The sequence below is a fragment of the Narcine bancroftii genome, chromosome 5 (genome assembly GCF_036971445.1).
Source record: "Narcine bancroftii isolate sNarBan1 chromosome 5, sNarBan1.hap1, whole genome shotgun sequence".
In the NCBI taxonomy this organism is placed as follows: domain Eukaryota; kingdom Metazoa; phylum Chordata; class Chondrichthyes; order Torpediniformes; family Narcinidae; genus Narcine; species Narcine bancroftii.
In genome coordinates, this window is record NC_091473.1 from 121,545,208 (window position 1) to 121,572,739 (window position 27,532).

Below are 27,532 nucleotides of genomic sequence, written 5' to 3' on the forward strand. Positions count from 1 at the left end.
TTGTTCTTGATAGATACAAGAAAACATTTATTTGGAGTTATCTTTCCCTTGACAAGTGCAACTGATATACAATGACAGTTTGGAAAAATTGCCCAGTTAAATAAAACAAAACTTCCCTGCACTTTCACAAAACCACATTCATTCAATCTTAAATACATGATATATATTTTGACTGGCATTTATATATGCTTAATACTTATCTTTTCATCCCTTTCCAATTACAAGTTAATCTTTTTTTACTTCACAATATTCATCTGGATAATCAACTGTTCAGGAGAATTCTACTCACATAAGATTCCACCTATCTTTATTACCAAAAAGGATGAAAGTATGTTTAACTTGCTTTTTGGACATCACAGTTTGCAAACTGGTTTTCCCAATGCTATTACAGCACCAGCGACCCGGGTTCCATTCCAGTGCGGTCTGGAAGGAGATTGTACATTTTCCCCGTGTGTGCATGGGTTTCTTTGCACCCTTCGATTGTGAGTTAAAGGGTGTACTTTGGGCGGCACAGGCTCATGGGCCAGAAGGGCCTGTTACCATGCTGCATGTCTAAATATAACATCACATCACACTTGATTCCTCTTCTTACCTGTTTCATTAACCCAAATGCTTAATCACTTTAGCAACAATAAAGCATTTAGAAAGAACGTATGCCAATGAAGGAATTGCAAAATGAACAGGAAAGCATTCATGAGAGAATGGGATTTCAAAATGACCTAACAAAATTAATCATTAGTTAAATCGGGATTAAAATAAACAGTTCTTGAACTTTATTTCCAATTGAGGGGATAAGGGGTAAAATCTGGTGACAATTTTACGTACTTCTGGAGAACATAGTTTAAGGTCACTTGTAATTTGTGCAGACATTTGTGACAGACTTACATATTGGGCCTTCGTGAAGTTATAATCAAATGCTACTTTTGTATTTGCTTTCAAATGTTACTGTAACTCTAAAAATATTGAATTACATCTGATCTTGAGCAGTAAGATGAAGGAAACATTGAAATGTTTCTGTTCAAATAAAACAATTTGTTTTAAAAAAAAGTTCAGAGAGAGGAAAATGATCATCACAGTTTGGACATGGGTTGTTCGAATTTAAACATGGACCTCTGCTGGTGAGATGTTCGAGACCTACTCATGACATTGTAAAATGAAAATAGCTTTGCAATTGAAGCTCAGATCAGTTTTAAGAGGATGAATCCCAATCCTGTGGTAAGTTGAGTTGTATTCCCTCAGCTCCCGGTGTATACTTGGCTCCAGTGTTGTTACCATCCATCGTAAAAAGTTTACATGTCTTTGAATTTTCATGGACTGGGGTAGATTTCTTCGAAGACACAGGCGAGTTTGTTGGGCTGAGCTGGACTGCGGTTGTATCTTGCACTGTGTGCTCACTGGTCTCAATCTCAAATGTGGCATGGCCAGGCTTGATGATGCCTATATGGGAACCAGGCTTGGACTTCCTCTGACCATGGGCAGGGGGCCTCCGACTGCAGATGCAACAGGCTGCAAAAAATGTAAAAGCAACCAGAAGCAAAATGGGACCAATGATAATGGGGGGATTGTTCACTGGCAAGAAGGTGCCAAAGGCAAAGGTCCCTACAAGAGTGATGTTGATCCCTGCCAACATAATGCAGAGGCCACAGGCACAACAAAGAGCTGGAGATGGAAGACCTTGTGGTCTTGTCTTCTTTTGCCCAGGCTTCTGGGGAACTGTGGTGCTGTTTTTCTCAGTAAACATCGTCTTTTTGATCAGGAGGATGTGTCAACTCAGTAAGTGCAGCAATTAAATCACCTTCACTGTGAAAACAGAAAACACACTCTTCAGCTAATTAACAAATGCTCATGGGTTTCATGAAGAACTGTTTAATTGACAAACATCCGATGTAGGGTACACATAACTTGCATTAAAAATAGCCGAAATAAAATAATTTGGTGTTCTTTAATAAATATAATTCTTTTAAAAAATTGCTGACTGATAAATTAGCAACAATACACTTGAAACATTGGTAAAGAAAGAGCACATATTCATGGTTCCACCTTTAAACTAGGATTTTAAAGATAGTCTGTACATACAGAATTGTATAATTGATCAATTTTAAAAATCAGGAAAAGTTGCATTTGTGAATGAACAAATCTCTGATTTAATTGTCAAAGTTCCCAGAGGAATTATTTTTTAAGTATTTTCTATAATACTTGATGCATTAACACATGTTGGTTTATGGGGCCAAATAAAGTCAAACTGAATTTCATTTGTTCACAATTTATAAAGCTCCTTGCAACTCATTTACTATGCAATGAGATCCAGATGTTATATAATAATCATTAAGCCATGATTGTGATGTTGCATTGCCCACAGAATTTGCAAGGGTTTCTATTGAACCCCCCCCCCCCCCACCCCCACAACCACCCCTCTCCAAGAGAACACTAGAGAAAAGAAGCAAGATGCAAATTCATTCTATAATCTTCTATTTGGACACAGTGACTGTTGCCCAGGCATGGCCATGGTTACAGACCAAAATAAAACAAGTAAGAACAAAGCCACTCAGTGTCTCTCTGCTTAAACAAAGCATTAAGGGGGTGGGGGAAAGGGAAGTCATTACAGAAGCTATGCCCTTCAGCAGATCCGCAGTCACCTTGGTTATCATCAAGGTAGACTTGAGACGAAACAGAGGGCAACATGGAAACTTTGGATAGCTTTGGCATTTAAAGTTGATTGAGAATCTAAAGAGATTCTACAAATATATTAAGGGCAAAAGAATAGCTAACGAGGGAATACAACTCCTATCAGATCTGTGCAGCCATCTCTGCATGGAGCCACAGGTGAATGCTTAAACAAATGTTTACTGTGAAGAAAGACTTGGATGCAATAAATTCAGGTATATAAATAGAGACATCATGAAGAGAGTCTACATTACTGAAAAAGAGGTGCTGCAAATCTTAAAATGCATAAAAGTACAAAAACCTCTCCACCCTGACCAAGTATATCTTAGGAAGAAATAAATGGAGCCCTGGCAGGAAAATTGGTATCATTGATAGCCAAAGGTAATGTGACTGGATTTAAGAAAGGTGCAAGGAAGGACAAGCCAGGGAACCACAGTTTGATGAACTTAAAGTCAGGTGTAGGTAAGTTACTTTAAGAGAATTTGAGGGACAAGATCTACACATATTTAGAAAGGCAATTCGATACAGAATTGGCTTGATGACAAGAGTTGGACAGTGGAAATGGAGGGTTGTTATGCAGATGGGAGGTTTGTGATCTGTGCATTTCACAGAGATTAGTGCTGAGTGCACTGTCGTTTGTCATTTATATTAACAATTCAGATTACAGTGTAATTAGCATGGTTAATGAGCTGATGGGTGACACAAAATTGGTGTCATAGTGGGCAATGAAGAAAGTTTTCTGAGGTTATAAGATCAAGATCAACTAGGAAAATGGACCAAAGAATGGCAGATTAAATTAAACTTGGACAAGTTCAAGGCAGATTAAACAAAGGTATGACTTACACAGTAAATAATTGGGTCTTGGCGGGTGTTGTAGAACAGAAACCAAGGGGTAATGTACATGGATCCTCTTGTCCTCCCCTACCAGTCCACCACCATTTACAGTATATTCAACTGATGGTCCTCTATAACTTTCTCTGCCTTCAATAATAAGGCATCGTTTGCTGCCTCGTCCCTCCCCTTTTAACAATTCAAAGGGACTGTTCATTCTGCAATATTTTCATGGTCCCTTCCATCTCCGCCAAAATTTACTTTTTTTCTTTTGGACTTGAGCGCAGTTTTGTGCCAAAAGACACAATAAGAATATAAGTACTAAGCACAAAATCATGGCAGAAAAGGAAGCTGGTTGGCCCATCATACCTGTGGGCAGTGCTTTTGTATAGCTATGCAATTAACTCTTTTTCCACTGCTCATGAATTTGTGAACTGCCAATCAGTTAAGCATAATCCATACATGGAACTGGGATATTAAAGTTATATTCCACTGAAACAACAAAAGTAGTTTCAGTAGAATGTAATTTTAATATCCCAGTTTAATATTCCAGTTGAATATATGTATCCATGAGGTTAAAATTGGGAAATTATGAAAAATGTGATGTCCTTTTGTTTAGAAGGCAATATATTCTCTAGAACTTGAATGAATATGTCATCTTCTTAGGGTGTAATGATATTTATGACTGAACATCAATGCTGCAATAATAATTCCTATTACATTAACACTTTGTTGCACATATCCTTTTGTCTGGAGTCCAATTATAAGTTGGCTTATTGGTCAGTCTGACAGATCCAAAATGCGAGGGCCTTTTCCATTGTTTAATTCTCACAATGAACTCAGCAAGTCTGAAGGTTAACATGCAGGTTGGTGAAGAAGGCAAATCCAATGCTGGCATTCATTTCAAGAAGAATAGAATATAAGAGCAGAGATGTGATGTTGAGGGTTCGTTAAGCACTGGTGAGACCTCACTTAGAGTATTGCGAGCACTGTTAGGCTGTTGATTTAAGAAAAGATGTGCTGATGTTGGAGAGGGTTCAAAGGAGTTCACTAGGATGATTCAGAGAATGAAAGGGTTATCATGAGGAATGTTTAACAGCTCTTGGGCTATATTCATTGGAATTTCAGAGAATAGGGGTGGGGGGTCCTTATTGAAATTTTTTTAATGTTTAAAGCCATGTGCAGAGTAGATGTAGAAGGGTTTTTTCCCATGGTGGGAGAGACTAGGATAAGAGAGAACTCCAAGATTGAAGGGTGTCTGCTTGCCTTGGGGCATATTTAAGCAAAGATTGATAGGTTCTTGATTAGCCAGGGAATTAATGGTTATAGTGAGAAGACTGAGAAGTGGGGCTGAGTGGGAAAATGGATCAGCTCATGATTAAATGGCCAGGGAGTCTTGATGGGCTGAATGGCCTATTTCTGCTCCTGTCTTATGGGCTGAGTCAATGGTGATAAATTCATCTCGATGTCAGGGTAGGGGGAGTGACAGAAGGGAGAAGCTAGCAGCTCTGGTCTTCAGCTCTTTTGTAAATATTCATTACCTTCTATCCTTCATTTATTATTCTCTTATTTCTGAAACGTTTTTCATATATTTGTATTTTTCTCTTAACATTGGTCCTTATTTCTTCTTTCTTTCCCCTCATTCTTTATTATCTCTTTTCCATGTTTTATGATATTTCATTCATTCTCAAAAGAAAATAAATTGCTAAAGCAGCAGCACATCCCAAAGTTTAAAGCCGACGATAGATCCCAAGGATGTTCATAACATCGCTAACACAAAGATGTCTTGGGTTACATGTTTGTAGATAATTTGCCAGCAAGTCATTAAAACAATAAAAAATTTAGCTTGAGTAAAACAAAATCCTCATTTGAAGTCTTTATATAGTATTCATACAAAATTATGGTAATTTCCCTTTTACAAGCAGCACAGAGATTTTATTTCATAGAATTAGTCCCAATGCTTGTATTCAGATGGTTTATTTTCTAGTTACCTTCAAAATTTTTTATATATTCCATATTTCTTTTTGAAATAGAAAAACATTTTTTTTTTGCCCATCTGGTCTGTGCTAGCTCACAGAGCAATCCTGTTGCTCCACTAATTTTCTCTTTAATCTGTAACAATACTGATTTACCCAATTTACACACAGTTAAAGAATACACTCACTCAAGACAGCTAGTATGTGAGGCCATGGGAAGACATGTTAGTGCAGGAGTGGGGCACAGAATTGAAATGGTTGGCCACTAGGAGATCCCTGGGACAGAGCAAAGGTTCTCAGCAAAACTGCTCTCATAGCTGGAGTAGAGCAAGCCCACAAGGTAAAAGTGTTTAATGGAAAGGAGAAGCCATGCTGAAAACTATGTAATGATGTTTCCAATGGAAACGCAAGATACAGATATTGATAAATTGTGAAAGGCTAATAAACAGGTCCTTGGTTGAAACCAATGATGCAGTCTTCCTTTAATTTCACAGAGATGCATCATCCTGGATTACGTACTCATGTATCAGAATTTGACTCAGAGTAGAGGTTACTACCTGGTGTTGCGAAGACAGCTCACATAGAGAATATTTGGAAAAATAGAATAAAAATTCTGCTGTTTTTCTAAAAATGTTGGGAAATATTTTCGATGAAGGCAAATGGGCTCTGTAACTGACATTGGGTAATAGATGAAGCATAGAAAAAAATGATAGATGGTTCACAGATTTGTTGCTGAGCAAGGGAAAGATATTTAGAATGTTGATCAAAAGCTTTGGTTTTTAAGGAGTATCTCATCTTTACTTAAATATAGAACGGTTCATGAATTTGCATGTCATCCTTGCACAGGGGCCATGCTAATCGTCTCCGTATTGTATATGTCCTGCCAAAGCGAGCACAGCATCTTAAATTTTAAAAAGAGTCAAAGGGTAGAGAGACGTAGATAGAAACTAATTTATGGCTGAAACAGTGGCAAAGGGAGGAAGTGAACAGAGGCCTGTCTGAAGAAATGCAAGATTGAGAGGCGGGTGATCTTGGAAAAGGCAGCTGATATTAACCATCATCTTATTTCTTCTTAAGTGCTGAAGATCAAAATCATTCTGCTTTTCTACAGTTTGAGACGAAATCCAGAACTCCCAAATAATAGCAGCTCTGCCTAAAAGCTAAACAACATTCCATGTTCCTTGTATTATAATGTTTAAAAGCAACCTCTAGATGGCTACTCTTGCATCCCATTCTGCTGTACATATTAAATCTGATAAAATGAACAAAATTCATAAATAAAGAAAATTAATATTGAATGGACAACCCAATTCTAAGAAGGATACCATTTAATATCACTGAAATTAAATCTACTCAGTCAGTTCAATTCAGAGGTTCAAAAGTTATCTTCCACATGGCATCATCCCAGTTGGACTAAAGTTTTATGCCCTCTGCTTCACCCTGAATAAAATGACAGGACATCTGTTCGCCAGATTTTGGATGAATGAATGCTTCTGTGGCAGTACTCCAGATGTTGTGAAGCCATAAAATACCATAGGGGGTCATTGTGGTTTATTGGCGCATAGTCATCGTTTACTAATTTTATTTTGAACAATGATAATATGAACGTCTGCCACAAAACACCAAATTTCATGACTTGTTCATGACAATAAATTCTGATTCTGATAATATATAGCATTCATGCAAATCTCAAAATGTTACAATTCAAAATACTCTGGCAATATGCTGGAATTTAATGCAGCTGGCTATAAAATCACCAGCTTCACTCAGTTAATGGAATAAATAAACCTACAGGCTCATTAATCATCTACAAAGGAATTGTAGATTACAAAAAAAAAACAATGTGTTAAATGGACTGGATTGGTGACTGGTCGTAAGTTAAATACATTTGGTAAGTGAGGAATTTTTTTCACCATGTTTTTGCAGCTTAATATAGTGTTTTAAGCATCTTCCCTGTGGATAGATTTGTTCCGAGTAATGGTGCTGAGGATGAACAAAGGCTGCAGAGAGACTTGGATAGATTAGGACAGTGGTTCTTAACCTTTTTCTTTCCACTTCCATACAACTTTAAGTAATCCCTATGCCATCGGTGCTCTGTGATTCATAAGGGATTGCTTAAGGTAGTATGAGAGTGGGAAGGGAAGGTTGAAAACCACTGCTCTAGACAACTAGGTACGATTAAAAGTTATTTTTCTAAAACAAACTTTTTATTTCCACCTACATACTACCTTAAGCAATCTCTTATGAATCTCAGAGCACCTATGGCATAGGGAATATTTAAAGTGGTATGTGAGTGGAAAGAAAAAGGTTGAGAACCATTGGATTAAGAGAATGGGGAAAGAGAAGGCAGAGGAAATACAATGTACGGAAAGTGTACGGTCATACACATTGGTAGAAGAAATAGATGGGTAGTCTATTATTTAGATGGGGAGAAAATTCAAAATTCAGAGGTGCAAAAGGACTTGGGAGTCCTTGCGAATTATTGAAAAAGGTTAAGCTCCAGGTTGAGTCAGTGGTGAAGAAGGTGAATACAATCTTGGCATTCATTTCTAGTGGAATAACATAAAAGAGCAGGGATGTAATGTTGAGACTCTATAGGCCACTGGTGAGACCTCACTTGGAGTCCTGTGTACAGTTTTGAGCACCTTATTTGAGAAAAGACATGCTGGCATTGGAGAGGATGCAGAAAAGATTGACTGGAATGACACCAAAAATGAAAGGCTTCAGGAATGTTTCTCAGCTCTTGGACTGTACTAGTGGCAGTACAAAAGGATGAGACGGGACCTCATCAATATATTTTGAACACTGAAAGGCCTGGACAGAGTAGATGTGGCAAAGTTGTTTTGCATGGGAGGGGTCCAGAAGAGGGCACAACTTCAATTTAAAACAGAGATACAGAGAAATTTCTATGGAACTTATTGCTACAGGTGGCTATGGAAATGGTCGCTGCGTAAGACACTAGCAAACCAACCACCCATAAATTGAAGGAGCAACACCTAATTTTCTGACCCAGCCCTCCCCAACCAGATAGCATCAACAATGACTTCTCCAGTTTCTGCTTGCCTCCTCCCTGTTTTTCCTCTCTGTCTGTCTTCTTTCCTCCATCTCTCTGGACCCTTCCCTCTTTATTCACAGAGCCATCCCCCTCCCCTGGTTTGCTGTTGTTTCCCCCTCTCCCATATCCACCTATTACCTCCTGCCTGTGGGACTGTGCTCCTTCCCCTGCCCTTCTATCTCCACCATTTTGTTTGGGTACCTGCCCACATTTTGTCCACACTTTGATGAAAGGCTCAAGCCCAAAATGTTGGTTATGTATCTTTATCTTTACTCTATAAAGTTAACTGTTTGACCTACTAAGTTTCACCAACATTATGTTTTTACCTCAACAACAGTGTCTTCAGACTTTCATGTTTTGCTTATGAGCAGTTCATTGGCTTCCACTAAGATTCTCTTGCTTGGGTCTGCTGCTAGATGTACCAGAAGAGGATGGGACTGGAGTGATCAGGCTTCCTAATTCCCTATCCTATTGTTAAATCATGAAAGACGTTTTATCCTTTTTCTGAAGATATGTTGAGACCTTGCAGAATGAAGGCAGAGAGCCACCTTTCTTTGCCACTAAACCCTGATGTACCAGGCATTCCATCACAATCAAGTTTATGTTAACTCCATCAAAATCAAGGGCTTCACTTTATATAGTGTAACTTCTGATATGTGATATTGGTACATTTAGCAAAAGTTATCTGCTCACTCGGCAATGCTAACAAGCATAAAGATTACCTACTTTTTGGACATTTTGGAAGTTGCGCACCAACTTGTTATGTCACAATCATAACTTTGAATCAATTTGCCCTTGACAAGACTCTGGTTCTTTTGGGGCTATTTTGAAAATTGTGCAGATAAGTTAAGCGAAGCATGCACTGGGCAAGCTTTGACTGCACCCTATCTACATTGTGTTTTATTCATCTTTAAATGTATTCAGACTCCACTGGCATGCTATTAAGGCTCTTCATTAGTGCTGTGAGAGCCTCTACATGAAACAAAATTGCAGTGTACTTGGGAGCTTTCCTTTGAGCCAGATGTTTTGTCCAGTCACTCAGCCATGTGAAACCCATGAAGTCTTACGACACTTTATTTCACCTCAGCACCCCTGGCATTTGATTTAACTGTCATCTAAATAATCTTTCCTTAAAATTTCACATACTTTTGCTAAAAACATTATTGGCTTCTGGCCTAATTACTAGAATGTTGATTTGTTGGATGCTGATTGAACTTAATTGCTATTTGCTTTCAGCATGTACAGTTGATACTGACGGCCAGTAAACAGGCTTTATTAAAGAGTCTGAAGGGGAACAACAAGGATGACTGGATGTCTTCAAAGAATATCTAAGTGTTTCTTTGAATGGTTAAAAGTTTGATTTGAGGCAGATGTGACGTGGGCTTATTGGTATCAAAGCTCCAATGTTTAAATGTCATTGCTTTGAATGGTTTTTGCAAATAAAACAGTTTTGCTTGGGAGGTGGAAACTCTCCATGAGTATTACTGCATTAGCAATAAGATGAATCAATATAAAAATCATCAGCTAAAAGTACTTCACAATTCACAACCTGACTTTATTTGGAAAAACCAATTCATATTTCAAATTGAAAAGAAAATATTTAAGTATTTATCACATGGTTAAAATAAAGATGCTATGAATATTTGGTGGGCTGAGGCACTGCCCTTCCCAGACATAAACAGTCCTTGCTGGTAATTTATCTGTACCAATTGGGTAAAATGAGTTGGAAACACAAGAGATTGCAGATGCCGGAACGTGGGGCACAAACAAACTGCTGAAAGAACTCAATGGGTCGGGAAGAGGACGGTGAATATTTTGGGTTGAGACCCTGCATCAGTAAATGAGTTAGGTGTAGTTTTGATTCAGCTGTCTATAATTTGGAAGAAAACTGTCAACTTAAGAGACAGTTAAGGTGGAATTTAAATTTCCACAAATGAATGCTGATAGCATTTTTTCATTTTTAAAAAAATTTGGAGAAGTTTATATGATAACATACAAATAACATGCAGCATTGAGAGCAGTGTAAAACAATTTTACATAAGATTATATAAATTGTGACAGGTTTATTATTACCAAATGCATTGATACATCGTTCCAGAACAGTAAGGGAAAAATACTGCAGTGAATCAAAAAGCAGCCACATTGATTTATAACTGGTAAGTCATGCAAGAGTCTTCTTTCTGTTAAATCACTGTAAGTAATCAAATTGATCAGAGTACATTCCTTCAGCAGCCGTGTTCACATGTAATTTCAAAAATGTTCAGGTCACCTCATGCAAATGTGTGACTGTATTAGATTTGCTCCTTAAGCAAAGCCAGTGGGGGCGGGGGGTGGGGGGGGGGATGCAAACACCATTCTGTTGAAAAGAAATGCACATAGTGACAAGAAATCCTGGCAGAGTTTATCATCAGGCTTGCTGCGGGGAGGATATTCTTCCTGACCAGTGGACTTGATTCAGGGCTCATGATAGATATCTAGGACTGAGATGAAGAGAAATTTCTTCACTCAGAGGATGACGAGTATGGAATTCTCTGCCACTCAACACTATGGAGGAATTATCACAGAATAAATGTTTAAACATAAAAGGCATCAAGGATTGTGGAGAGAAATGATGCTGAGATAAAGAATCAGCTATGAATGGCAGAGCAGGTTCGGACAACTATATGTGCTCCTATGCACTTCCCTGTGAATTTCATCAAGAAAAATCACAATTCTGACTATTAACTGGTTAAAATCATTTTTATTTCTTCATGTTTCTTCAAATAGACAGCACAAAGATCATCCCATGGTTTAAATGTACTGTAACATATCAAACAGCTACCTTGCATGAGTTAGATCACTTGGTCCTGACAGAAAAAATCCTCTATTTCACGAAAACTTCTTGATTGCAGTGTCACTATTTTATCATTCCCCTGCCTGAAAACTTACATTTATTTGTTATATTTTCAGTTAGGAATTTTTTTTTTGCCTTTTCATCAATTTAAATTTCTGCACTGACTTGGTTTTAATTTTAAGAATGTAAGGAACAGGAACAGAAGCAGTCTTCTGACATATGGAACTTGCTCTGGCATTCATCAAGATCATCTATCTTTACATCATTTTCCACTTCTATCATATCTCAATTCTCCCGGTATCCAGAAATCAATCGACCTCATTTTCAAATGAGTCCAATGACTGAGCCTCTGTTCGCACCACTCACTTTCCTCATCTCAATTGTAATTTACCTCTCTTTATTCTCAAACCATGCCCTCCACTACTCAGACAAGTATTCCTCCTCATCTAGTCTGGTCAACTCTCTAAGATTTGAATTTCTTTCTTTCTCGCCATGGAGAATAAAGTTCCAGTTTACTCAAGCAAATCCAAGTCCCCAGGAACCAGCCCAGTGAATCTTTGCTGCATTCATAGGGCATATAACCTTTTCTAAGATAAGGAGACCGAAACAATGCAAAATACTTCCGGTGAAATTTCATCATGGTCCGAACTAATTATAATCAGATTCCTTCCTCCTGTAATCAAAGCTTTTCATAATAACAGCTAACATCCCAATCACAGGCTGATACCTGGAATGGCAGGAATGACTTATGAGGAAAGATTGTGCAAATTGGGATTGTACTCGCTGGAGTTTAGAAGATTGAGAGGGGATCTCATAGAGACATATAAAATTCTGGCAGGACTGGACAGAATGGATGCAGATGGGATGTTTCCAATGATGAGAAAATCCAGAACCCGGGACCATGGTTTGAGGATAATAGGCAAACCATTTAGGACCGAGATGAGGAGGAATTTCTTTACCCAGAGGGTGGTGAATCTGTGGAATTCATTGCCACAGAGGGCAGTAGTGGCAGGTTCATTAAATATATTTAAGAGGGAATTAGATCTATTTCTTCAGTATAAGGGTATTAAAGGTTACGGAGAGAAGGTGGGGACGGGGTACTGAACTTTAAGATCAGCCATGATCTCGTTGAATGGCGGAGCAGGCTCGAAGGGTCGAATGATCTACTCCTGCTCCTATCTTCTATGTTTCTATGTTTCACTTGCTTTACCTTTATGTTGGCCTTCATTAACTTGTATACAAGTACCTCAAGACCTCTTCAAATGTCAATACTATTCAATCTCTGTGGTTACACAAGCAAACTTGAAAATGCTGGGGTTGAGTGCAATGCACAGTTGTACTGGAGAAACAATTGTCTCTGCCCTTTCCTCCCTCCTCTTCTCTCCTCCTCCTCCTCCCTTCACCCAGAGTTTAATTCAGGCCCCTGCCTGTTCTTGCTTATACCTGATCAATGGCCCAGGCCAGAAATGTTGCTTACCCTTTACTTCCGATGGATGCTGTGTGATCTGCTGAGTTTCCCCTGCGTGTTTGTGCATCGCACTCCTCAATATCTTGTCATTTAACACATATACTCTTTTTATCTTATACTGTAGGCATCAAACATTGGCAACTTCACATTTTCCTATATTATATTCCATCTCCCAGTTTCTCACCTACTCCCTCATTTTGTCTAAAAGCCCCATAATCCTCTTTACTCCATCCTACAATCTCAACTGATTTTAGCCTCTTCAGTAAACTTAAAGAATCATATTTGTTCTGAAATTATTGAGAGCTGGTCCCAAGTATTGATCACAGCCTGCCTACCTGAAAAGGATGGATATATTCCCACTCCTTTGCCTTCTGTCTGATAAACATTTCTCAAACCCTATCAGTGTCCAACCCTTGACTGCATGTGCTTCAGCACTGTTGATTAGCTCCCTGTGTGGGGTTTTTATTGAAAATTTGTGGAAAGAGAATTTTGGACAGATGGACAATGTTGGGAATGAGAAGATGAGCTCCATTTCCAGATTGTAAACCTTGGTAATAAGGAGAAAATTGTCAGAAGAGTATGTAATGTTCTGTACTTTGATAGGGATGGAATGAAAGTATCCAGGAAATTACCGAGTCTGGGGAAGAATGGGCAAAGAGTATCAAGAGATTACTGATGAAAACACTCTTTCATAATTTAGACCATCAACTTGAATGAAAGCAAAAGCATATCAACCAAATGTGTAGATGAGACCAAATAATGATGAAGAGAATTAATGAAATTGGGAGATGAAAACCCACCCAAGCTAAAGCACAAGGCAGATAAAATATTGAAGTTGCCATACTGATAACATATTAAAATCAAGACAGTCTTATGTAATCCATACATAAAGAGAAAAAATTGATGCGTTACATTTTTCAATGTGAATGCACTGCAGATTGAGCAAAAGAGATTTATGAAGGATTTTGGAAGGACTTGGTAGTAATAAAAACACAAAATGCTGGAGAAGCTCAGCAGGTCAAACAGTGTCCTTTATGTAGCAAAGGCAAAGATACAGAACTGACGTTTCAGGCTTGAGCCTTCATCAAAGTATGAGAGAATGCCAGCAAGCGTCCGAACAAAGGGTTAGGAGGGAGAAGAGGGGTGGCAGAAGGCAGGAGATGATAGGTGGAGGAAAGAGGAAGGGGAGAGCAGCAATGAGGGGGAGCGGGGATGATAGGGCTGTGTGGGTGAAAGAACTGGGAGAATTGGAAAGGGGGAAGGGGAAGAAAAGGCAGACAATTTTAATGGAAGACAGTAAACTCAATGTTCATGCTATGTGGCTGGAGGGGGCCCAGATGGAAAATAAGTTGTTGTTCCTCCACTCTGCAGGTGGTCAGGGTGGGACAGTACATAAGGTATGTGAAATGTAAGCATGGGAATGTGACCCAGAATTGAAATGGTTGGCCACTGGGAGGTCGCTGTGGTTGCGAATGGAGAGTAGGTGCTGAGCGAAGCGTTCTCCCAGTCTGCAACTGGTTTCTCCAATGTAGAGAATGCCACAAATGGTGCACATTGGCCAGTGACCCATCTTTCCTTCAGAAATTACCCAGCACCAACCTGAGACAAGATTGGTACTCTGGTCTAGCTCTCAGCAGATTGTCTTAATTATTAAGCTGATGGTTCCTTGGCAGGATACCATGGATGAACGCAAGAACAGAAGACATTACATTATATTAGTCTTCCCACAGAAGCAGAAGAACAAGGCTGGAAAGTGAGGGTGCACCTAGTTGAAGTTGGTTGTAGAGAATTTGTTACCAAATCCATGACTAAGCTCCTGAGAAGTAGAAATCGCAGGGCAGGCCCTCAGAAAGGCAATTAAATCCTCTCCAACAGCTGAAACAAGCAGACAGTGGCTCTGGTTGAAAAGGAAGGATCCTAACTGGGCTCCAAATAACCACTAGCAGAAAGGGATATGGGACACCCAACCGGGTCTGATCAGCCTTGGCAGACAGTGTCTTGTGTTTAAAAAGCCAAAAACCCCAATGATACCAGGGAATACAACTGAACATGTGTCCGATACCGGATAATATTCCCTAGTGGTCATCCTCCATTATTGTAATTGAGGGAACCGAACGCACTAACTGTGAAAGAGGATCAATCAAACCAATACTGAAACATCAGGGATTATAACACCTAGTCCTATAAGTCAGCATGATTTTGGCTCTGTGAAAGGAGACAGAGGGAAAAGGGAAGAGAGAGAGAGGCAGAGCTGGGGGAAATGTGGCAGAGGGAAGGGGGGGAGGGTGTCTTTTACAAAAACCAGAGAAATTGATGATAAGGCCTTTTGGTTGTAAGGTGTCCTCATAGCAGATGAGGAGTTGTTCCTCCAGTTTGTGGATTATCTCAGTCTGGCAATGCATAAGACCTTGGACAGACATGTCAGCAATGGAATGGGACAGGGAATTGAAATGGGTGGCCACTGGAGGATCCACGCTTTTGCGGAGGACAGAGCTGAGGTGCTCCGCAAAGCGATCTCCTTGTCTGCACTCAGTTTTTACTGGAAATGGCAGGCTTGAATTCTAAGGAGAGGCTAGATAGGCTAGGCATTTTCTCCATAGAGCTTTGGAGGCTGAAAAGAGACCTTATCAAGATTTATAAAATCATGTTGTGGACAGTGAGGAAGTATTCAAAGCTTGCAGAGGGATCTGGAACAGCTGAAAAAAAAATGGGCTGGAAACTAGCAGATGGAATTTAATGCAGGCAAGTGAGGTGATGTGTTTTGGAAGTTCAAACCAAGAGAGGACATACAGATTTCAGATTTTACATATATGACGTGGCATATAAGCCTAAGATTCCCTTTCCTTCAGATGAGGCAGAATCACCACTTATTGGTAATACAAAAAAACTGTACACAACACACACATGTAAACAACAAACTGTAAACGGATAATGAATATAAACAAAATGTGTATGCCGAGAGAATAATGATTGAGTTTGTCGTTGAGGAGTCTGATGATGGAGGGGTAGCAGCTGTTCCTGAACCTAGTAGTGCAAGTCTTGTGGCACTTATACCTCTTTCCTGATGGCAGCAGTGAGAACAGAGCATGTGCTAGGTGATGTAGATCCTTGATGATTGCTGCTGCTCTTTGATGGCAGCGTTCCCTGAAGATGTCCTCGATAGTAGAGAAGATTTTTTTTCTGTGATGTTCTAGGTTGTGACCACTACGATTTGGAGGGCTTTATACTCAGGGGCATTGGTGTCCCTATACCAGACCAATGATGCAGCTGGTCAGCACATTTTCCACCACACATCTGTAGATATTTGCCAGGGTTTCTGGTGTCATACCAAACAAACACAAACTCCTGACAAACTAGAGGCACTGATGTGCTTTCTTCATGATGCCATTAGTATGCTGGATCCAGGAAAAAAATACTCCAAGATAGTGACTTCCAAGAACATAAATTTGCTCACTTTCTCCACCTCTGATCCCCCAATGATCACTGGATCGTACACCTCCGGTCTTCCCTTCCTGAAGTCAACAATCAGCTCCTTAGTTTTGGTGACATTGATGCGAGGTTGTTATTGGTGCACCATTCAGCCAAGTTTTCAATCTCCCTCCTGTATTAGATTCATTCCCTTCCTTTATACAACCCACCACCATGGTATCATTGGGCAAATTTATAGATGGTCCTATTGTCGTACCAAGCCGCACAGTCATAGGTGTAAAGTGAGTGGAGCAGGGAGCTAAGAACACAGCCCTTTAGTGCTCTAGTACTGATGGAGATTGTGGAGGAGATGTACTTATCAATCCTCATTGATTGTGGTCTGGAAATGAGAAAATCCATGTTCCAAATACACAGTAGGGAGGAGTCCCAGGTCTTGGAGTTGTTGATCAGTACTGAGGAGAGGGTGGTGTTAAATGCCGAACTTAGTTGATAAAGAGTATCCTGATGAATGCATTTTTACTGTTCAGGTGTTCCAGGGCTTTGTGTGAAGCCAGTGAGATGGCACCCATTGTAGACCTGTTGCTCCAATAGGTGAAATGGAACATAGCTATGTTGCCACTCAGACAGGAGTGCTTCAACACCAGCCTTTCAAAACACTTCATCATACATACACAGTAAATGGCAGGGCACTGGGAATACAGATACATAATTACCTGAAAGAGGTGTCACAAGTAGATAGGGCTATAAGAGAGCTTTTGGCATATTGACCTTCATAAATCAAAGTATTGTGTATAGGAATTGGGATGATATGGTAAAATTGTATAATACATTGATGAGGCAAATGTGTGCAGATTTGGTCACCTAACTACAAGAAAGATATTAATAAAATCGAATGCTTTACTAGGATATTGCCCAGACTCAGGAACTGAGTTACAGGGAAAAGTTAAACAGGTTAGAACTTTTTTTTACCTGAAGTGTAGAAGAATGTGAAGAGATTTGATAGAGGTATTTAAAATTATGAGGGGTATTGACAGAGTAAATGTAGGTAGGCCTTTTCCATTTAGGGTAGGTGAGATACAAACCAGAGGACATGGGTTAAAAGGGTGAAAGGGGAAAAGTTTAGGGGGAACTCCTTTACATAGAAGTGGGTGTGTGGAATGAGCTGCCAGCTGAAGTGGTGAATGCGGGCTCAATTTTAACATTTAAGAAAAATTTGGACAGCTGCATGGATGAGAGGTGCATGGAGGGCTATGGACTGGGTGAAGGTCAGTGGGACTGGGCAGAAAATAGTTCAGAACAGATTAGAAGTGCTGAAGGGCCAGTTTCCAAACTGTAATGTTCCATAATTCTATGAGGGGTACAGATAAGGTAAGTAGACATAGTCTTCTTTCCAGCATAGGGGCATCTAAAACTAAAAGGCATAAATTTAAGGTGAGAGGAGAAAAATTTAAAAGAGACCTTCACACAAAGGGTGGTGGATTTGTGGAACCAGCTACCACGGGAAGCGGTGGAGGTGGGGACATGTGTAAATGTTAAATGCAGATACATGAATAGAAAGTCTTAGAAGGATATGAACTGAGGCAGGCCGATGGGATTAGCTTTGTCAGCATGGACAAGTAAAGGGCTTGTTTCCTTGCTATAGAATTTGATGACTCGTGCAGAGTCTACAAGGACAATTAGCCCTAACAATTAGGCCTTTTCACATTGATAACCTGTTAAATTGGCATTTTAAAATACCAATAGGGCCATTCACACTGGACCAAGAAAACCTGGTTCCATGTGCCCTTTCCCATTGCCTACTCAATATCACGGAGCAAAGGGTGGCCCAGCCACCAGTGGTAATGTCTTGAGTGATGTATTACATACTTTCAGGCAGTGAATGCTTTATTCTATGCATCTCATTCCAGCCTCTCACCCTTGGGTATGTTCCCACACCTCACTCTCCAGTATGCTCCCAGACCTCACCCCACCCTCACTTTCTAGGTTGGGAGGGGGTTTGTGGGGGAATGTTTGGGGGGATGTGTGGGGGGAGGGGTATGGAGTATGTGTGAGGGTGTGTGTGGGTGCATGTGGGTGTGTGTGTGGGGGGGGTGTGTGTGGTAATGTGGGGGTAAAAAGTATGGAAACACAAATGCCCCCACACACAAGCCTTCCGCACACCCACCCACATATGCAGATAAAATTACTGAAGAAAATAACAAGCAATCAAATGACTGAATCTCAAATTTAGTTGGGTGCATTCTTACTGCAAGCTAAAACAGAACTTATGAAGTATTCTTCAATTCAGTTCTTTAATTAAATTGTGTGCGTATTTTCCCATACTTTTATTCATGTGTATTTTATTCCTGCTACTATTTTCCCATGTTCTTTTATAAATTGTGTGCATGTGTATTATTACATGCTCTCATTTTCAGTTAATTTTCATTTGAGTGGGACTGTCACTTTAAGAGAACAGTTGTAAGCCCTGCAAGATATGGGAGATTGACTGTGAGTTGACAGGCTGGGAACAGTGTGTACCCAAATTGAATACTTCTGAAGAGAGAGGAATGCCTTGGAAGGCACAGGTGCAGAGACCGTGTGACCAACATGTAAAAGCAACAATACACTGTTTGTTTAGGGACCATTTTTAAGGAGACAGGACTTTGACAAGCATCCTTTGAAGGCATACAATGCTGAAATGGCCTTGAGTGGCAATAGACAACTTGTTTGATTTTTCTGTGTTATAGGGGAATGAGTATGCTACACCATGTCCAAAAGTGAAGGTCACTTTGAATGGCTGACCCACAAAAGGGTTCTGGAAGCAGAGGAATTCGGCAGTTGGAATGTGACCATTGTAACGAACATTTGGAAAAGCTCACCCACAAAAGGGTTCTGCAAGCATTATGAAAATCACTCATTTCATGTCCCGTAGAAAAGGAAAAGGGGAGTTTGGATTGCCACTCGCCTGAGAAGGACATTTTTCTGGAAGCACCTCGAAAAGAATTTCAAGAGTTTACAATAATCTGTCACCCCATTCTCTCCCACTTCATTCATAATAACTTCTTTGCATAAATTTAAGTCTTCATGTCAACAGTGGATTTTTGAGACTGGACTTTGAACTGCCTTTCGAGAATTGAGCACGAACTGTAATCCTTTTCTAAATTACTAGTCCCTCAATTAAGTTCTGTATTGAATGATTCATTTAATCAAGGGAATCTTCCTTCATCTTTTAGTGAAGCTTTTATCTCTCTTATTCTGATGAAGGGGAAGGATCTATTTGATTTTGCTTCTTATAGGCCTATTTCTTTACTTAATGTAAACTTATGAAGATCTTGTCTAAAATATTGGGCCATAGACTGGAGAATATTTAACCTTCAATCATTTCTGAAGACCAAACTGGTTTTATTAAAAAGCAGTATTGTTGTTTTAATATACATCATTTATTGAATATTCTACATTTACTTTCCACTCCTGCGTTTGAATGTGTTCTAATTCTGATGCATAGAAAGCTTTTGATTGGGTGGAATGGGGTTATTTGTTTGCTACTTTGGAAAAATTTAACTTCAGGCCTTGTTATATTAAATTGATTAAATTACTTTATTTATGTCCCTCTGCCTCAATGCAAATGGCCAAGCAGGGGAGGCTTCGTAACATCAGCACTTGTGTGCTACATCAACTGGGTGAATAAAATTATAATTTAAACATTCATGCCTGCTGATAACGCGGGCCACTTCATCACGTCGCAACAGGAGCACAATGCAGGAAGAATGGCCATCCTCATTAACCATAATTCCCAGCTGCATGAGGGATTTTGGGAAATCAAGTTGGCCATTCATCCTGCATTGTGCCGCTGTCATGACATGCCGAAGTGTAGAGAACTGGGAATTCACTACTGATGTGATGTCCTGAAGACTGGCTCCACCCCCAACTCCACCCCTGCATATCCGATATAAACCCTGGAACCCCGACAAAACCCCAGTTCAGTCCAAAGACTAATGTGTGTTATTCTTACTGAATAAAAGCGTGTTGTACTCTCTCTGGTCTTGAGTGCTCTCAGTTGCACTACCATTTTAATCAGTAAAGAAGAGGATGGAAGCCCTGTTGAAGACAGTGATGCTCCTAATTGATCTTCTCTCCCCAGAGGCCCCGGAGGAATTCACGTACAGGCTGGAATGCTTCCAAATGTACCTGGCAGCCACACAAATGGTCTACTCCACGGATGAACTCAAGAGATTCGCGGTCCTCTCATGTGTCAGACCGAAAGGATTCCTGATGGTCAGGGACTGCACTACTTACAAGTTGGCCATCAAAAGGCTGAAGGCTCACTACATGAATCCCCAAAATGCCATCCTAGTGAGGCATCAGCTCTCAATGGAAGTAGCAGCCTGGTGAGCCCATTGAAGATTTTTGCCTATCCTATGACCAGTTGCGTGGAACTGCAGGCACAAAGATGGCATGGCCCAAGAACGGGAAGACAAGCAGATCCGGGACACTCTTGTTGGTGGCATGAAGTCTAAGTACATCAGGCAGTGGTTGCTGGACTAAGGCAGCATGCAACTGGCCAAGTCTCTGGAGATGGCCCAACTGGGAGCTGATATTCTGGGAGGCAACCTCCAGGATGATCTGGTTCCTGAAGCGGGTCCACATGTGGCATTGGGTCTGATGGCGGCAGCCTCCAGTGCTTCTGTGGTCGGCAGCAGCACACAAGAAATCGATATTCCGCTAAAGTCTCTATTTGCTCTGGTTGTGGTAAGAAGGAGCATTGGGTGAGGGTCTACAGGGCAAGGCGGAGCGCTGAGTGGTCTAATTCCTGCATGACCCCCACCGCTGACAGAGGCGAGTCTGAAGCCAAATCCCATGACCTCCCAATGCCAGTGTTGTGCACCTTGGCCTTCCTGTGGGGCCATGCAGCGAGGACAGCGATGCTGGAAACCCCAGTGGCCATCTTGCTGTGCTTCAAAACTGATGCCATCCTCATCAGACACGGAGGGGAGGGGCCATATTGCCACACCCCATGGTCTCTGCCATATTGCTGGTTTTCAAAATCTGTGCCAATGGAAGAAGAAAGAGGGCAGCCACCTTGCTGCACCTCGTGGCCCCCACCATCTTGCCTACTCAACAATCTGCAAGGGGGGAGCAACCCCAGCGAGGGGAACAACTGCATCACTGGAGTCCTGTCAGCGATGGTGTTGGACCAGTGTATACCACACCAACTGAACAATTCCACAATCAAGGTGGGGGTTAACGGATATAAACTGAAATGTTTAATTGACTCTGGCTCGACTGAGAGTTTCATAGATGCAGAGACAGTCCAAAAACAATCTTATAGTGTATCTTTCTAATTATCGTATTTTTTTAGCATCCCATATGCAGTCTGTAAATATTCAAGAACATTTTATTCATTTATCTTTGCAGGAGGGGGATTTCTGTGAGTTTAGAATGTATGTACTTAAGTATTTTTGTGCACCAGTTTTGTTGGGACTTTCTTGTATCACTTCCTGGAGAATTCTGGTCCTCTTTCTCCCATTATAGTTCAGAATTAAAGGCCCCAAAACTCTGATGCCTCTTGTCTCCCCACACTGAATATATATTTTTTAGATCCATCACTGCTGTTCCCGAATCTGAGCGCTGATTGCAGACTAATTGCTATGGAAAGCAGGTGCTACAGCGCAGAAGACCAGGCATTTATCAAGGCTGAAACACAACAACTGCTTGATGAGAACATTATTGAGCATAGTACCAGCCCATGGAGACTCAGGTGGTGTGGTAAAGGGGGAAGAAAAGTTCAGGCTAATAATTTACTAAAGCCAAACCATTAATCGTTTTACACCCCCTCCCTCATATTTTGGACATGGTGAACGAAATTGCACATTATAAGGTCTATTCGACCATCGACCTTAAAGCTGCTTACCACCTGTTGCCAATCCATTCTGAGGACCATCTCTACACCATTTTTGAAGCTAATGAGTGACTCTATCAGTTCTGGAGGGTTCCATTTGGTATCACAAATGGGGTCTCAATCTTCCAGAGGCAAATGGACCGAATGGTGGACGAATTTAAGATGAAGACAACTTTGACATTTGTGCCCACTCTCTGGAGGACCATAACGCCAATCTCCAGACCCCGACAGGATGCGTCCCCCGATTGAACTCCCAATCCCGAGGATCACAAAAGCTCTGAGGAAGTGCCTGGGCTCTTCTCATATTATGCCCAGTTTGTACCTCAATATGCAGACAAGGTTTGTCCCCTCTTAAAAACTACCTCCATCCACTGACAGCTGAAGCTCAAAATGCTTTCAACTACTTCCGAAGCCACATTGTGAAGGCCACCATGCACTGGAGGCACTACTGGTGGACATAAATTCACACTCCTCACAGACCAGCAATTGGCAGCATTCATGTTCAATAATACAAAACGGGGAAAAATTAAAAATGATAAAATCGCTCGGTGGAGGATCAAACTCTCCAAATACAACTATGATATAGTCTACCGATTTGGGTCCCTCAGTGAGCCTCCAGATACCCTTTCCAGAGGAAGCTGTGCCTCTTCACCCACTGGCTAGTTGCAGTCTCTGCACAATGAGCTCTACAACCCTGGCATCACGTGAATGGCTCACTTTGTCAAGGCATGCAATTTACCTACTCACTGGTGGATGTCAGGGAAATGACCAGGTTGTGCCAGGTCTGCGCTGAGTGCAAGCCACACTTCTACTGCCCCAGTAAAGTGCACCTGATAAAGGCATCCCGGCCCTTTGAATGACTCAGTGTCGATTTAAGAGACCCCTCCACTCCACGAACGGGAACCTGTACTTCCTCACAGTCATTGATGAGTACTCTCATTTCCCTTTCTCCATTCCATGCCTGGACATAGCCAAGCTGTCCGCCATTATGGCTCTAGACTCTAGGGAGGAGCTACATCAGTTCTTGCTGGTAAGGGGCATTTCATCCAGCAGGATGAGAACATTATTGAGCATAGTACCAGCCCATGGAGACTCAGGTGGTGTGGTAAAGGGGGAAGAAAAGTTCAGGCTAATAATTTACTAAAGCCAAACCATTAATCGTTTTACACCCCCTCCCTCATATTTTGGACATGGTGAACAAAATTGCACATTATAAGGTCTATTCGACCATCGACCTTAAAGCTGCTTACCACCAGTTGCCAATCCATTCTGAGGACCATCCCTACACCATTTTTGAAGCTAATGAGTGACTCTCAGTTCTGGAGGGTTCCATTTGGTATCACAAATGGGGTCACAATCTTCCAGAGGCAAATGGACCGAATGGTGGACGAATTTAAGATGAAGACAACTTTGACATTTGTGCCCACTCTAACCCCCGGGAGAATGGATAGGTTGAAAAGGAGAATGCTATGGTTTGGAAGAACATAAAATTGGCCTTCTGGTCCAAAGGACTTCCAGACTCATGCTGGCAGGATGTCCTACCCATGGCACTCCACTCCATTAGGTCACTACTCTGTACTGCAACCAATTGCAACACCTAATGAGCTGATATTTTCTTTCGAGAGAAAGTTAACATCAGGGACCACCCTCCCTTGAGAAGGAGAAAAACTGACCTCCTGGTCAAGAGAGTGCACCTACTCCATGCTAACCCCACTTACGCCTATGTGGCATATCCAGATGGAAGGGAGGACACTGTCCCGGTAAGGGACCTGGCACCTGCCGGAACTGAGGGTCCATCACCTCAAGGGAGCCAGGACCTACCCAGGGTTCCCTGGAGAACACCAAAGGGCTCAGGTGAGATGATCCAGGAAGTGGTTCCAGCCGCTCCCCAACCAGTGCCGGACCACCCATGCCCCGAGATCACTGAACCACAGCAGGATCAGGAAGTCTAGAGCCTGCCTGCACTACGCGATCTGCCTGCACCTCCAGGCCACCTGACAGTTTGAATTTGTAAAGATTGTAAAAAAAAAATTATATGACTATACTATGTTGTCTGTTTCACCTTCAGGCTTAATTCTAAAGGAAGGGGTGAATGTAGTGAACTGGGTATTCACTGTTGATGTGACATCCTAAGGACTGGCTCCTCCCCCGACTCTGCCCCCGCATATCCCGATATAAACCCTGGATCCCCGGCAAAACCCCAGTTCAGTCCAAAGATTATTGTGTGTTATTCTTACTGAATAAAATCGAGTTGTACTCTCTCTGGTTTTGAGAAATCTCAGTCGCGCTACACTAAGCGCTGGGGGTGTGAGCGGCCGATGGACGGCTGGGGGAATGGGGGGGGGGGGGGTGGTGGGTGACAGAGTGACCGACGGATGGAGGGGGTGAACTCCTGTGAGTGCCTAATGCATTAGCGGTTGGGTGCGGTGACCCCACTAAATTGCCTGGGAAGGCAAATTCCCGGGAATTTGGGCCACAGTGTGAAAGACTCTGGAAGTCCTGAATTCAAGGGAATTTCACCGAGTCCAAGAAGGATCACTGCTTGCCTGTGGTGTGAAAATGGTTACTGTGTCAGTCCGGGGGGAATTTGCACACCCCACCCACAACATAGCGGAGTGTTCACACTGGTAGGTGACCCGTTTAATTGCTGGGTCATTTCCTACTTTCAAGATCCAGTGAAAGGGGCTAAAGACTCGTCGTTCCATTGTCAGGGCTTCCCAGCCTTTGAGAATGTTTCCCGGGTAGTGGGGGGGGGGCTGGGGGAAGGGGGAATTTCTCAGCAGCGAACATTTCATCTGGAACCCGCAAACTATCCGCCGACTCGAGTTAATAGGCTGGTTGAAGAGGGGGCGGAGAGACAGAATGCAGCCGGGGACTTTATGCAGGCAATCCCCGGGTTATGGCGTTCATGAGAGCAGTTCATAACCTGAACTGTTCGTACGTCAGAAATGAAAAAAAAACATTGTGTGGGTGAGGATCGTAGGAGCAGCTGTCGCGCTGGAGTAAGCAGGACTGCAGGAGCGGGGAAAGCAGCCGCCAGCCAGTCGCAACGACTCAGCGGGTGGGACGGCTCAACGTTCCCAGCTTGGCTGGGCTCTACCCAGCCCTGACTATCACGGCTCTGGCAGGAAGAGGATGGCTGGGAAGAGAGAGGGGATGGGTGGGAGAGGTGGAGAAGTTGATGAGGGAGAGAGAGAGAGAGAAAGAGAGAGATGGAAAGAGAGAGAGAGAAGACAAGTGGAAATGTAGCCTTCCGACTCGGCATAAGGTTCCTGCACCCTTGCAGAAGCCGGCAAATCCACCCGTCTCGTTCGTATACAAGTCGAGTGTTCGAAACCTGGGGTTGTCCCTTTCACTCAGCCACACACGTGGTCTAGATTCGGCACAAGGTAAACCAGTGCAAACATGGGCAAAGGTAGAGAATATTGAACATGTCCAGCACCGTGCGGCACAAACTCAGGGGAAGTTATCTCCCAGGATTGATTCGAGGCTGAAACTTAAAAATCAAAGTACCCCCAAAACAGTTCAACTCCCACAGCAACACGAACCACCGCTATTATATAATGTTGGGAACATGTAAACGCCTCAAAGCCATTGATCTCCGCTTTTATTATAAATGCCCAAATATTCAGTAATCTGGCTAATCAAGATTTGAATTTTTCCCCGAGGAAAAGAAGATCCACCCATGTCGGAGATAGGAGAACTGGTCGTTCCTCATTCTCACCCCAGAACGACCCAGTCTTCCAATGGCCGCCTCGCACCTTCTTTGATGTTAAGGGTTCAACCAACTTCTGCCTGGGCAATGATCTTACTAACCTGCCATATTGCAGCCTCGTTCCATTTCATGGCATCAGCAAGAGGGAAGGCTCCTCATAACTGAGGAGCAAGGCAGACCACCACTCCTCGTCTTGGCAAACCAACTGCACCCCTCCGCCCCAAGAGGACCAACACTCACCACATTCCTCCAACCCGCCAGCTCCTTCAAATGCCTCATTCACTGAGACATCCTGACCACGCACCATCGGCCAGACTGCATACCTCTAGAACTTGGGGTTATCAGAAGAGCCCTGCCATAGGAAGAATATAATGAGACGGAACATTGTCACGGAGCATTAAATCGCAAAATATTACAGGAGTTCACCTCCTCCATCCGTCGGTCACTCTGTCACTCTTTCCAAACTAGGTGCGAAGTTATTTTTCCCCCTGACGATTGAGGACTAAGCAGTTACTCTCGCGGAATCCGCCTGCACTTTATATAGTGGGAGATTAAAAAAAAACAAGACCAATCTCTTTCTTTGGGGCCAATATGATCTCCAATATCACTTGAAACAATCAGTAACAGTATTTAATCAATCCCCCCAGGTTGGCTGGTCGGGACCGAGCTTGAAAGAAGGAAAGCACAGGCCGAGAGGCCGCAGACCCGACCAAAAAAAAAACAGCCTTTAAAAATAAACCGGGGTCACAATGTAAAGAGAAAGCGAGACGGAATAGTTGGGAGAAGGCTGAGTTATAGGAATAGACCGTCCAAATACCATCCACGCACAATACATTGAAGCAACATTTTGGAGAATTGCTGCGGTTTATCACCTGAGAGCAAGAGATCATCGTCCTTCCCTGCAGCCCAAGACTTCAAAGATCCCGCAAAGAGCCTTAAAAAAACAACGCTGGCTGCCTTTTGCATTCTGTTTCTCCAGCCCTTCTGTACACGCCATAAGACCACACGTGACGGCGTAGGGATAAGGTTCGTGAATACATTGAACTGCAGTTTACAGGATCTTTACTTTTCATCCAAGTCGCGGGGAGATGCGGCGTCTGGAATATACTCGGGGCCCCGGGGAGCACCAGTCAGTCACAGCACAGAGACCTAATGTTATTATCCGCCCGGGTTCCATAGGAGACTATACTTGTATTGCTCAGTTCTGTTTGTTTTCGCCTCCCGGGTTAGGGAGCTGTGCCTTCGGAAGGGATAACACTGCAGAACTGGCCAGGTAGGTTAGCCGAGGAACCGAGAGACTACTGCAGAGTGTAGTTCGTGAACATGGTTCCAGATTGAGTCGATCACCGACAGAAAAAGTGTCGATTTAACATCACGTTCACAATAGAAAGGGTATGTGAGTTCCCAGAACACTGCCCTCGAAGGAACACTCAGATTTGCCTGCATACTGTTACAGCTTATACAAGCTCTCACCTTCTACCGCGGATCCGATCACACTGAGATTCACAGCCCGCAGAAGCCCCAACACAACAGGACTTCCGATCCCATGCTCATCTCCCATCTCTCATTCCACAGGCAACAGCAGGAAAACCGCGAGGGAGGGGATGGGGATGAGTGGGGGCGTGGGGGGTGGGGGGGGGAGGAGGAATTAATCTATCAGTCAGATTGCAGAGGAGTCATATT

The 27,532-nt window shown here is 42.2% G+C and overlaps 1 protein-coding gene and 1 pseudogene across 4 annotated transcripts; both read right to left on the reverse strand.

The window, feature by feature from the left end:
• On the reverse strand, window positions 1–27,410 carry tmem275a (transmembrane protein 275a). Of its 4 annotated transcripts, none has more exons than XM_069936354.1 (3): window positions 27,323–27,407; window positions 26,090–26,201; window positions 1–1,800 (listed from the first exon to the last, which is right to left on the reverse strand). In XM_069936354.1, exon 3 carries the CDS (start codon window positions 1,739–1,741, stop codon window positions 1,190–1,192), a length of 552 nt encoding a protein of 183 aa, XP_069792455.1. In that variant the 5' UTR covers window positions 1,742–1,800; window positions 26,090–26,201; window positions 27,323–27,407; the 3' UTR covers window positions 1–1,189. The 4 variants fall into 4 exon arrangements, with proteins under 4 accessions (XP_069792455.1, XP_069792454.1, XP_069792453.1 ...); XM_069936353.1 differs by lacking the exon at window positions 27,323–27,407 and adding an exon at window positions 26,722–27,005; XM_069936352.1 differs by lacking the exon at window positions 26,090–26,201 and having other exon boundaries at window positions 27,323–27,410.
• On the reverse strand, window positions 6,273–6,367 carry LOC138765605 (U6 spliceosomal RNA; annotated as a pseudogene).
• Window positions 27,411–27,532: the final 122 nt, after the last annotated feature.